Source organism: Paramisgurnus dabryanus, chromosome 5 (assembly GCF_030506205.2).
Source record: "Paramisgurnus dabryanus chromosome 5, PD_genome_1.1, whole genome shotgun sequence".
Lineage (NCBI taxonomy): Eukaryota > Metazoa > Chordata > Actinopteri > Cypriniformes > Cobitidae > Paramisgurnus > Paramisgurnus dabryanus.
In genome coordinates, this window is record NC_133341.1 from 11,285,370 (window position 1) to 11,299,017 (window position 13,648).

Sequence of the window (13,648 nt, forward strand, 5' to 3'; positions counted from 1 at the left end):
TTTAACTTGAGGTAAGAACATGTTAAATATTAAAAAACGGTGGTGTTTTCCTTTAATAAATAAAAAATTGTTTTGGTGCTGAAAGTATCGTTGTCTTTAAATGTTAATGTCCATGGTATGTATTGATTTTAGTGGGTTCAAAGTCTCAGCCCTCCTCATTGCAACCACTGAAGGAAAGCATCAGCGTGCTGTTCATCTTCACTCGGCGGATTCTAGATGATTCTCAGTTTCAGACTGACATACATCTCTGGCTACAGAGGCTGGTAAAGACCCTCAAACACCTGCTCATAAGCTATCAGTGTCATGATAAACATTGATATGAAGGAGATAATGTATAGGTAGCCGGTCGTTATCATAGAAATAAGCCCTGACAGTGTGATTACGTCTTGTATCACACTGAAGGGGCTTATTTCGCTATAATAATTGGCTGCCTGTACATTATCCCATATATTACACGGCTATTTACCTCATTAGTAAGGTAAGGAACATTAAATATGAATTTAAAATTATAATTCATTTTGCTCATTTTAAATGAATCCACAAAAAAACTGTTTACTTTCTGTTGTAAGATAGGACAGGATGTTTAAATGTCACAAAAACACTATTTGGTTTAATCACTTGTAAATATATTGTTGTTAAAGACGTATTTATAATTAATTTTTGTGATATTAAACTGTACCTGTCAAAATGATTTGCAGCATCCGGGTTAGCATGTGTTATTAGTTTTGAGTGGTGGTTATCTGGGAATAACAAACCTGCAAAAAATTTGCTACTGCCCAATCAGAACCAAGCATTCCAACTAGCCAGGTTATAAGAGAAATTATTATTATCTTCATAAGAGAAACACATAAAAAACAGTACTTTTTTTATCTAATGTGAGCTTAAAATATAAATACTCCTAGATTATATATTACATTGTCTTGTATGAAGCTTTTTTTTTCTTCATGTAGGTGTCTGTGCTGCATGAGGTAGGTTCTGCAGGAGATCACCTGTTCATCTTAAATCACCTATTGTGCTGCCCAGGAGGAGTTGGGAAATGGGCTGTACCATTCCTACAGGTACTGAAACAAAGCTTTATTGTGTTTCACTGCATCTTAATGTAGATCTCAAAGTGATGCTAATATATGACAATTAAACGGTATCATTAAATCTGAACACTCTATTTGACTTGCAACTTCTTTTCGTCCACAGATCAAGGTATTGGATAACCCATCTGGAGTGTATCATTTCATGCAGGCCCTGGCTATTCTCATGTCCCCAGTAAGGTAAGATTGTCTAGAAAATGGGAATTAAGATCACATTTAATTGTTATTGTCATCTTCACTCCTAGTTTGACCTATAAAGCCAGCTGTGTTATTTAAAACGTTTATAACTAGAAGCATATTTGAACAAAAAAATAAAAATATGCAGTCACATGTTGGCCAGTCATTAGATGGTTAGTACTATATATGCCAACAAACATACAGAAGCATTTAATTGAATATGAAAATTTGTGTGTAACCATGCAGGCACCGTGCAGACTTCCTGGGACACATGAAGCCCAGTGACCCAAAGGGCAACAACAGTCTTTCCGGACCTGCATCTGGTAACTGGACACTGGTGGATGAGGGGGGAGAGGAAGTGAGTGTCTGTCATGAATCTGACATCTTTGTTGTTCAGCATCTCAGTGTCTTATGATTTTATTGCTGTTCATAGTTTTGTTTTCTAGAATCGATTATGTATTATTAAGGTTGGCAAAGAACAAGACTATCTATTAAGACTATCCAAAGACAGCCTTATGTTTGAAATGTGGCTTTAAAAGTTAATAATGTTTGTTTTTGTTCTAAATAATGGTACATATGCATACCACCAACCTACAGTCACTGTAAACTGGCTGTGCAATTTTACAATTATTAATATTTTTTTATTAACCATATTTACTCAACCTGTTAAATTGACAGCCCTAAATTATGAGTTAAATTTGATTAGTCCTTAAAGCATTCCTTTTCTTATTTGGTAAAATTTAAAGGGTGTTTCTGAACCTCTAACATAACCCCTTAGCATTCCTGAAAAAGGCAAAAAAAAAAATGGCTAAAAGGACACAAATTGTACCGGCTGTGTTGATTACATTATAAAACGGTTTACATAATTAGAATCACAAAAAGTTCAGCTTTCCAATAGTATGTGACATGTTTTGCTTTTGTTTTTGAGTTTTCTGTCAAATAATGCAGTGTCCCTCCCACGGTTCACTGGAATTTATAACCTAAATAATCTTTTTTTTCCCAGGATGAAGATCCAGAAACAAGCTGGATGCTGCTGTCTGAGGATGATCTGATTTCTCTCTTCTCTCAGTTTCCCTTTGATGAGCTCTTTAAACACTTACTGGGCATCTGCTCTAAAGGTAAGGCTGTCATTATGTCCTACAATTCTGCAACTTATTCACATATTTCATACTTGTTGGTATGGTTTAAGTATCTTAAAGCTGACATGTTGAAAACCAATTCTAATGAATTTGCCTGTTAAATGTGTTTTTGGATATAGGCGACTATCAGCCTCAAGCCACCACCAGTCAAAAGATGATGAAGATATTTGCTTTTGCCTCTTCACTGATCGAGCTTCTTGCCGTTGGCCTGCACACCTACAACAGAGCACGTTATCGCCAGTTTGTAAAGAGGATTGGTCACATGATACGGTTTGTAAACTTAACCAGAAAATTCTGTTTAGTCTTGCATTAAACATAAATAGACACACTAACAAAGTTATTGTACATGGTAAATGTTAAAGGTGGTGTGTGTAAATTTTAGTTTGGTTGTCAGTTTGCGAATTGCAGCCAACAGCTCATGGTATGTGCCACGGGGCAAACATGTCGTTGTCTGAGACAACGTAGGGAGTAAACACGCTCTGTAGAACAGTTTGTCCATTTAGGGCTACTGTAGAAATTTAGGGCTACTGTAGAAACATGATGGCAACTTCCATGTGAGTAGACCTGCGGTTTATGTAGGTAAACCGGCTAATTCTAAGGTAATAAAAACAAAACAGGTCATTATGTAAGGTCTTTATATATATATATATATATATAAAGATCCTTCTAAATGTTACACAATGCACCTTTAAATCAAATGATTACACTTTTTCTGTCGGTCACATTTAATAAATAAATAATTGCAGATGATTTATTTTATGTGCCTCTATTGTTACTGAGCAAAACTGCAAAATTTGCTTTGCAATCGTGTTTAAAGAAAAATACTTTCCTGTTTTCTATCGGATGGTAAAAACTGATTTCACTCTAAACTTGCGCAATTGGATAAATTCAGCCAAAACAGCACTGTTTTAGTAGCACTATTTATAAATGAATTACTTATTTGTCCCTGTTTTTTAAACTTTGCTAGGAGAAAGTATTTTAATACTGAAACTATTATACACTAGCTACTGGTATCAAGTATTTTTATTAAGTAGAGTTTTGACTCTTTTAACCAACTATTATGTTATTTCAATCATTGTAGCATGACCCTCTGTTATGTAAGTGACCACTGGGCCCAGTACATCAGCTTTACGGGTGTGAGCAGGACCACAATGCAAGAACAGTCCTTTTCAATGGAGAAGCTACAAGTGGAATTCGACCATCTCTTTCTTAGAGCAGTGCTACATGTGCTTAAAGCCAAGAGGTATTTAGCTTATGCTTAATCTGTGAGGTTTTATTAATGGACAGTACACACATGCATCAGCTATCACAAATATTAAGCCGTGATGCTCATGTGGGTGAATTGGGTAAAACCTATTCCCTCTCTGCCTATAGATAAGTAACTTCTTCTGTTTGCAGAGTTTACAAAAATGTAAATAAAGGCATTACTTCACCAGTGCATATTTCTTAAGTAACTTAAGTAACTCTTCATTCATTCACAGACTGGGCATATGGCTGTTCATGTCTGAGATGCCGTATGGCACACTGTCCAGTTCCATGCTGTGGAAGATCTTCTATATCATGCAGTGTGCAGAGACAGAAGGACTGGAGAGACTCAGCTCTAGCTTGAGTGCTGATGACTGTGTCCAGGGGCTCAGAGGTAACCCTCCCCCATCTGATGCTGAAAAAAGCATGAGATTTGGATTTAAAAAAAAAAACTGGTATTGTGTGCCCTTGTGTGTCCAGATTCAAGCCACAAGGAGAGATTTGAGAACTGGCTGTCAGAGATAAACAGCTCAGATGGAATCTGCCTGTTGACCACATTTGCTCACATGGCCCAGCCCAGGCGCACAGATGTAGACCCCGAATTTGTCAGAACCATAGTGCTCGAGATATATGAGGTACAATCTGTCAAGTTTTCAATATTTATATTTGAAGAGTTAAGAGATAAATCAATTTTTTAACATTTTTGTCAAAACATGTTTATTATTATGTTATCATGTTATTATTTTGTTTTATAGTGCTACTTAGCTGTATTTTTAAGTTATGAAGGTTTAAATCAAAACAAACCAACTGCAGTTGAATTGATATTAATTGGAATGCACAACCATAAAACAAGATTTCTGAACAATTAAAAAAACGGAGTTATCTTGTTTTGCAACGAAATTCTTCATTTATATTTAATGAACCATTGCTGTCAAGATTTCATAGCTTCGACTAAAAGTGTGAAAATATGCTCATTTTCCCGCTCCCCTAGAGTTAAACATTTGATTTTTACAGTTTTGGAATCCATTCAACTGATCTCCGGGCCTGGCACTACCACTGTTAGCATAGCTTAGCATAATCCATTGAATCTGATTAGACCATTAGCATTGCACCCAAAAATAATGAAAAGGTTTTGATATTTTTTCTATTTAAAACTTGACTCTTCTGTTGTTACATCGTGAACTAAGGCCGATGGAAAATTTAAAGTTGCAATTTTCTTGGCCGATATGGTTAGGAACTATACTCTCATTCTGGCGTAATAATCAAAGATTTTGCTGCCGTAACATGGCTACAGGAGGCGCAATGGTATTACGCATTGCTGAAAACAGTCCCTTGCTATTGAAAGATATTACAGAAGAGTCAAGTTTTAAATAGGAAAAATATCGAAACTCTTTGGTTACTTTTGGGCGCGATGCTAATGGTCTAATCAGATTCAATGGATTATGCTAAGATATGATAAAAGTAATAGCGCCATACCCGGAGATCGGCTGAATGGATTCCAAAACGGTAAAAATCAAATGTTTAACTTTAGGAGAGCTGGAAAATTAGCATATTTTTTAAAAAAAGTTTAGTGTCCCTTTAAGGGATAGTTACAAAATATTCAGTTAATATTTCCTTTAAATTTTTCAGATAAACTTGTTTACCATATACATTTAAGAAAGCAAGAAACAACACAATGTCTATCAAGAGTTTGTTGAAGGACTATCATCTTCCTTCATGCTTTTACTTCAATGTAGACGACTATTTTGGATGTTGTAAATGCCATTAAACTGCAATTATGTTTTGTAGATATCTTACGTCAGTACTACCACTCGTGAGATATTCTCCAAAGTGGGCCGGGAATTGCTGGCCGCTATAGCAGCAGCCCACCCTCACATCATCTCTGTGTTGTTGGAGAGACTGAAAGAGACCATAGAGAAAGTAGGCATGGTGAGTGATGTAGGGCTGTGCAATTAATCGTTTTTGATTTTCAATTTCAAATTATTACAAAAACAAGATAAGCAAGGTTTAACATTGCTTATCTTTTGCATGTTGCTGGACCGATGTATTTGGCACTTTGAATGCACCACTGCTTTGATGCATGTTAAATAATCACGATTATAATTTTATTATAAAAATTATAATCGTGATTAAAATTTTGCTGATAATAGTGCAGCCCTTTGAGTGATGTATAGTGATGATTTTCAATCCATCAGACAGAAAAGCTGGTCAATTTAAATGAAAAAGTTATTCATAAAAACTCAATGTTTATGGTGTTACACATTTTATTCAGATTTGTAAACAATCCAAGAGGTATAGCTAGTGATGCACCGATGTATCGGCCGCCGATATTTATCGGCCGATTTTTGATGAATTTGAAACCATTGGCATATAGGCAATAGCATGATAAAGGCCGATACCGATTGTTTATTAATTAACTGCATAAAGAAATCCATTATATGTAAAAAAAAAATTGTTAATGTTGTTAATAAAATAAATGCTAAATAGCAAAAACCACCTTTGAAGGTTGTCATGCTGTCTTATTATATTTGTTTTAGCTTAATTTGTGCCTCTCTTATTATGTTGGTCAGTTGAATGTTAATTAGATCCAATCCATGTTTAGTAAAAATAATTTGATGCAGAAATAAACTAACTAATAGACCAACTGTATAGTATTGTATACAAGTGTTTAATATCGGTATCGGCCAGAAGTTGTCTGTTTAAATCGGTATCGGCCCAAAAATCCTATCGGTGCATCCCTAGGTATAGCAGTGATTATGGGATTGAAGGCTAAACTTGACAAGAAATCACATTACTGTTTTTTGTTGTTTAAGGTTTCATTGTACCTGTTTAAGGAGTTGCCTCTGCACATGTGGACGCCAGCTGAAGCTGAGGTTGGGTTAATCCGAGATTGGCTTTTGAACTTCAACCTCACTGCAGTGGAGAACAGACTGGCCTGCATCATACTGGAGGGTCTAAACTGGGGATTTCAGCCTGTCAGTGTAAATTATGAATATTGAAACATTTTACTTACATAATACTTACAGTAGCTTAAAATGGAAGATGCAAAATGCAGTTAAAGTAAAGGATGGTTCTTTTTAAGCCTGGAATAAATGAATGGCTTATGTAAATAATCTAGGCGTTAGTGTGTCTATTGAGTGTTTGACCTGTTCAGGGTAAAAAGTAAAACTCGGTTTCATCCACAGAATGGTTGCCTTGTTCTACCAGCTTCTTTGCACAGCGAAGTTGCCCTGTTGGTCATTGAGGCATATCAAAAATACCTCACAGACATACCATACGGTGGCATCCTATCTGAAGGCATTAAACAGGTTTGACATGTATCCAATACAAATATTTGCCTTAATGCTACACAGCATCCTTCACATTTGCTTCATTGTAACTCTCTCTAGGTGTCTTATCTGGCTAATGTGGTCCGACTCGGCCAGACTCCGGAATCCTCTTTTAACCAGTGGGCCTGGGATCTGGTTTTAAGGCTGAAGCTTCATGCCAATGAAAGAAGTCCCCAGGATGCCTGGTGCCCCCTGCCCTCCTCCACCCTCCCCAGTGTGCCTGAGATCACAGATTCTCCAACCATGCACCCTGTATTCAAAGCTGTGAAAGCAGGCATCGCCATTGGCTGCTTCCTGGCTATTGATATGACCACCATTGGACACAGGTTCATAAAGACTTTGAAATCACTGGCAGCAAGGTAAAGATCCAAATCTAGTAATATGAATTAATCTTCATCTTTCATGCTCATCTTTTACAGTCTGGAGAAATTCTGCAGTGATGGAATATCACTGCTGAAGATTCTGATTCAGTCTCGTCATCTCAAAGCTGCAGTACACATACTGGAAAACATACTGCCACTGGTCTACAGCTGCCAATTCTACTTGCTCAAAAACGAACAGTTAAGATAATTTTCATTTTTATTGTGATATCTGTTGTCTTACTATTTGTAGTAAATCGAAAAACCTGCCGCTATGGATAATAACTTGATTTTTTGTGTAACTATGTTGAGTATTGTGAGCAGTGGCAACCCGGTGACTTCTTTTCTGAGGAGCACAAATTCAAAATATGTGTTCGGAGGGTCATGTGTGTGGCTCGTCATTTCAAAATATGTGTTTGTTGTGTCAGGTGAACCATGTGCATCATGCCTGCTGCACACGCGTCCAAAGGATTTTTGATAAAAGGGACGCCCGTGTTCACAAAATACTCGCAAGTAGGGGTGACCCCGAATAGTCGAAGATTCGATGCATCGATAGGAGAAGCCTGATTCGACTACCAATCTCATAGTCGAATCGTCGCAGATGTGTTATGAAATGAGGATCATTCAATTTTGGCCGTATGGGTGCACACATTATCTGATTTCACATATAACAGCTTTCTCACAATATATTAATATACTGCATATTATGATAATGCTGCAAATAATATGTGAAGTAACAGCTTTCAATAAATATTTTTTAAATGCGTTAATAAATCCAACAACCCCTGTGACCGGGCTTCACGTCCATAAGAGGTCTCTATGTTAATAAAGCCTTGCCTCTTTGTTTCGACATTTAAAAGACAAAGCTGGCAAATTAAACTATGACTTTCGTTCTTTTAATAATTTCTATATTTTATTTTATTTAGAAATCACTTTGGGTTATCTGATTTAACTTGGCTTGTGTTTTGTTTACGTGCACTTGAGGCATTTTGCATATTTGTTCTTCACTTTGTTACTTCTGACCTTATTTTATTAAAAAATTGTATTTATTATAAACGTAAATTCTGATCTAATTTAAGTCTGTAAATTTTGGATAGCTTTTCGTTGTATCGATGTTGCGCTATTGCCTGCTGGCCATGCTTGCGCATGTAATTTAGCCGAACGGGCTAGGTGCTCTGCATGCGTCTCATATTTAGGAGTTCATCAAACTAAACATTAAAAAACGGATGTTTTTCGACGAGTATAAGTTTTTAAAATGTATTTAAAACAGAGTGGTTATATCGTCTATCTTAAAGTTAAACTACAAAACAGGTAAGCCGTTTTTTTTATTTCGGTGATGAAACGGAAATTAGTATCTGCACCGAACCTATTTCTGCCTGACACGAATGTCTTTCTTGTGATTTAATATTATGGTCAGTCGGTGTTCACTTTCAAATGATAGCAAAGAGATTCCTGAAATAAATAATATCATCCGGTCTTTCTGTATCTAAAGTGAATACAGAGATGATCAAAGTCAAAGCAAGCAAGCAGGTTTTCTGTGCTAAATAATAACGCGTAGTGTCTATAAAATCATTAATTTCAGTGTTTTTCTTGTTATAAATTAAAGTTTAATGAATTGTATATAAAGATTAGTTTTTATCATTTACAGTCACAATCACAAATTATTTGTCATTTCTCATTTGTCGGGTTTTTTTGGTCATGACTGCTTTGACGCGCTATCTCCAAATTAAATAAAAACACTTAATTGTAGCCGGAGTTTCCAAGGCAGGATCACCTTTATTATTTTTTTAGGTTTAGTTATCAAATGTATTTTTGTGTGATGTTCTGTAGATCGTGGCTTTAAAATGTTATGAGGAATAATTAAACAAATGTTGCCTTACATTTTACCTTAAAAAAAATATATATATAAATGCATCCTCAGTTTTGTCTTCGTTTATTACTTGAAAGACAGTTTTGGTCACTTTATCAGACAGTTGTTTATGTGTGCTGCTTGTGAAAGAAAATAAAAGTTACCAATTTGTACCTGGTCTGGCCCCCTCCCAACCCATGCACACAAACATAGATGATTCGACTATCGGTCGACTATGGAAAGATTCGAAAATTCTGATTCGAATATGTAAATCCTTAGTCGAGGACACCCCTACTCGCAAGACAATCCCTTAAAGGAACACGCCCACATTTTGGGAATTTAGCTTATTCACCGTATCCCCCATAGTTAGATAAGCCCATACATACCTTTCTCATCTCCGTGCGTGCTGTAACTATGTCTGACGCAGCCCCAGCTAGCTTAGCTTAGCACAAAGACTGGAAGTGAATGGTTCCAGCTAGCAAACTGCTCCCAATAAGTGACAAAATAACTGTGTACAAATAACAAGGTCATATTAGACAAAGCCATCTTTTAACAGTATACATACTGGGAACTATATTCTCAGAAGGCAAAGCACTGCTACTTGAGCGGAGTGATTAGCACAACTCTGACCGAACTCTCTGCTCCTCACCAGGGGGCTTCTCGGGTGCTGCGAGCAAATCACTCTGCCCAGTAGCAGTGCTCCGCCTTCTGAGAATATAGTTCCCAGTATATATACTGTTAAAAGATGGCTGTGTCTCATATGACCTTGTTATTTGTTCACGGTGTGACTATACAAATCACAACACATAAATAGGAAAATGTTCGCATTATTTTGTCACTTATTGGGAGCAGTTTGCTAACTGGAGCCATTCACTTCCATTCTTTGTGCTAAGCTAAGCTAGCAGGGGCTGCGTCAGAGTTACAGCATGCACAGAGATGAGAGAGGTATGTATGGAATTATCTTACTCTGGGGGATACGGTGAATAAGCTAAATTCCCAAAATGTGGGCGTGTTCCTTTAATAGTAAACTCTGATTACACATGAGATTAAGCTAATATCTGGCAAATGCGAGCATCTCTTTTATCATAAACCCCTTTGAAGTGTCTGCAGCAGGCTCGTATTTTGACATCACGCGTGATTCACATAAATTTACATCGCGCGCCGAACACATATTTTGAAATGACGAACTTCACATCGTGCGCCCTCGAAAAATAAGTCACCGGCCGCCACTAATTGTAAGTGAGCTATTAAGTGTTAATGAATGAATGTGTGTTGTGATCTTGCATTTTCATTAATGATTAAACACGTCTCTTGTGTGAGCATCGTGGGTGGCTTCTTTAAATGTATGACTTTTTCTGGTGTTGGTCAGGTTTCTCAGCTGTATTCAGCTTTTCTTGCAGTTGGATAGTGGGACTCAAGGTGTGACCCAGCAGGTGACACAAAAGGTGGCCCAGCATCTTATTGGCATCTCTACATGTGAGAACATCAAATTTCTCAATAGTGTGATCCAGGTAAGATTTTTTTATTGGATTGTAGTTGTTTTCTCAATAATACATTTTGGATTTCATTATGAAATTAGCCAAAGCTGGCATGGCATTAAAAAGAAACCAACAACACTTATTGCCCTTTAGGCCCATATTTTGGAGAGTTCCAGACCTGGACGTGTCGGGGTTGTCTCTGTTCTTGAGTTCTGGCTTCAGGTTTTGACCGAACAGAACCTTTGGCATCGAGACAGAGCTGTTCTGTACCTTCTGGATCATCTCTGCCGTGCGGCATTTCTTCACCAACAAGAGGAATGTCTTCAGAAACTTCTCTACCAACAGCACAAGGTCAGTCAGTCTTTAGCTGGTGTATAAACAGCCTTTAAAGGCTGATTTAAAGGGGTCACAGCTTGAAAATCTGACTTTTTCCAAGCTCTATAATTGGGTCCCCAGTGCTTCTATCAAACTAAAAAAAACGTGAAATAGGACAACCCAGTAACTTTGTTTTGGTAAACCATTCTCTGCGAGCATGTGAAAAAATAGGTCGTTCAGATTTCGCCTGTTTTGTGAGGTAGGTAGCAAGCCAATTACAAGTATACCACCCCTTAATCTGCAACCATGGCACTGCCATTTAGTGAGAGAGAAAGAGAGCGAGAAAAAATAATTGACAGCACAATTGAGTTATGGCCATTATGGCGATCAATGTTTGCATTTCATCGCTCATTTGCATTTTAAAGGACACACCCAAAAACAGTAAATTTTTGCTTGGACCTACAAAATGGAAATTTTAACATGCTGTAATAAATTATATGTGATGTATTTTGAGCTAAACCTTCACATATGCACACAAAAAATCTCAATATGACCCCTTTAAGTAAAGCAAATTAGAGCTGTGTCCCAATTCGAAGGCTGGATCCTACGATGATTGCGTCCTTCGAATGCGAGGAATCAGTTTTCGTAGGATGCAGCCTCCGAAGTCCACTAGGAGAACTGAAATGAGACGGTCTAGGATCCATAGCTGCTTCACCTAATGTTCCCTCCCGCCGCACCTCTCAGTGGTTCAAAGCAGAGATGTTTCTTACTTACTTAAAGGAATAGTCTACCCTTTTGCCATATTAAACTATGTTATTACCTCAACTTAGACGAATTAATACTTATCTATCTTTTTTCAATGCGTGCACCGTACAGCGCGTTGTGAATGTGTTAGCATTTAGCCTAGACCCATTCATTCCTGTGGTACCAAACAGGGAAGCCACCAAACACTTCCGTGTTTTCCCTATTTAAAGACTGTTACATGAGGAGTTATACTAGTAAGTATGGTGCCACAAAATAAATCTTTTTTTTGGTACCATAGGAATGAATGGGGCTAGGCTAAATGCTAACACATTCATAACGCGCTGTACAGTGCACGCATTGAAAAAAGATAGGTATGTATTAATTAGTCTAGGTTGAGGTAATTACATAGTTTAATGCGGCAAAAGAGTAGACTATTCCTTTAAGTGAATATTGAACCAGATTTTTTTTTTATTATTTTATAAATTGTGACACAATAACCAACCAACATTATATAAAATTAACCAAAATTAGACATAAACAGTATTGCAAAAATATTGTTATTAAAAAACATCATTTATAATACTAAAACAGTGACAAGGATAGTTTTTCTGCAAAATACACACTTTTTTCAGCAAAGGTTTTAAATGTTTAATTTATAAGTATTCATTCGTTATATTCAGCCATTACAGATGCACAATGAACCTCGGGATAGCCTAGGCCAGGGATGGACAACTTCGGTCCTGGAGGGCCGGTGTCCTGCAGAGTTTAGCTCCAACCATAACTAAACACACCTGAAGCAGCCAATTAAGGTCTTACTAGGCATACTAGAAACTTTTAGGCGGGTGTGCTAAGGAAAGTTGGAGCTAAACTCTGCAGGACACTGGCCCTCCAAGACAGAAGTTGCCCATCCCTGGCCTAGGCTGTGAAGGATCCATTTAAGCTGCATTTAAGCATCCTTCGAATTGGGACGGCCTTACTAGCCTTCAGTCGAGTTGCTGTGATAAAATCGGTCTTGGTATTCGGCCTTTGGAGGTCGCAGCCTTTGAATTGGGACACAGCTTACATGTAGGGTTGTAACGGTATGAAATTTTCATGGTATGATAATCATCTCAGAAACTATCACGGTGTTCGTAGTTTCACGGTATATGTTATAAAATTATTATTATTATCATCAGCTATAATGACCCTTAAATGAATGAAAACAGACTTGGTTTTTGGTTGAACATTTGGTCTATTATATAAAACTTTTTAGAAAAAAAAACTTTTGGAAAAAAAGACAAAATAAAGCTGCATCACTCATTTGAACAAAATAAGAATAAGTTATTTCTCTTTAGATATCGCCTATGTATAATCAACTTAAAATTGACTTGTAATATAAATCACTTAAATGTGCTTTATTGTTTTGAGAGAATGAGACGGAGAGCGAGAGGTTACCAGCGTTGACATGTAAACAAAACAGACATGTGCGCTTATAAACAGCGCTATATCAGGCATTATACTGAGATTAAACGACGAGAAAATGCCATCAAGACTTTTCTCAAGACAGTTCACTTCAGAGGTGCATTTATATAACAACTGTGTGTCCGAAAACAGATCGGCCGAAAATTAAACACACATCCGTTTCCGATTTATGGCCGACTTTCATTACTGGATTTCGGGATTCCCTCTGCATCACGGAAATAATACTGCTTTAAATTATAAACAAAACACACATTTATCTGCACAGAGGGATATGTTTGCGAATTTGGTAGCACATGTTCAGCGTATTTCCTCCTTTTACACTCTTCATCCACATTTTTTGCAAACTGGATATCAGGACAACACAAACTCATTTTGGGATTCCCTAAAGTATTCCCATAATGCAGATTTAAAATTTTTCTCAGCGGGGGATAGAGGTATAGATTTTGTGTTCTCTGGCTCTGAAATTT

The 13,648-nt window shown here is 37.1% G+C and overlaps 1 protein-coding gene across 3 annotated transcripts in view; it reads left to right on the forward strand.

Moving 5' to 3' along the window:
• epg5 (ectopic P-granules autophagy protein 5 homolog (C. elegans)) overlaps positions 1-13,648 on the forward strand; it is a 41,550-nt gene that overhangs the window by 6,138 nt on the left and 21,764 nt on the right. For 2 of the 3 annotated variants that reach the window (XM_065267027.2, XM_065267028.2), the window contains exons 5-20: positions 133-263; positions 951-1,058; positions 1,192-1,265; positions 1,509-1,620; positions 2,266-2,380; positions 2,521-2,671; positions 3,483-3,644; positions 3,883-4,040; positions 4,127-4,281; positions 5,435-5,575; positions 6,460-6,627; positions 6,832-6,954; positions 7,036-7,301; positions 7,395-7,535; positions 10,553-10,694; positions 10,815-11,012. In XM_065267027.2, coding sequence (XP_065123099.2) covers positions 133-263; positions 951-1,058; positions 1,192-1,265; positions 1,509-1,620; positions 2,266-2,380; positions 2,521-2,671; positions 3,483-3,644; positions 3,883-4,040; positions 4,127-4,281; positions 5,435-5,575; positions 6,460-6,627; positions 6,832-6,954; positions 7,036-7,301; positions 7,395-7,535; positions 10,553-10,694; positions 10,815-11,012 — 2,345 coding nt within the window. The remainder of the gene's footprint in view (positions 1-132; positions 264-950; positions 1,059-1,191; positions 1,266-1,508; positions 1,621-2,265; positions 2,381-2,520; positions 2,672-3,482; positions 3,645-3,882; positions 4,041-4,126; positions 4,282-5,434; positions 5,576-6,459; positions 6,628-6,831; positions 6,955-7,035; positions 7,302-7,394; positions 7,536-10,552; positions 10,695-10,814; positions 11,013-13,648) is intronic. The other variant, XM_065267029.2, reaches the window with a different exon arrangement.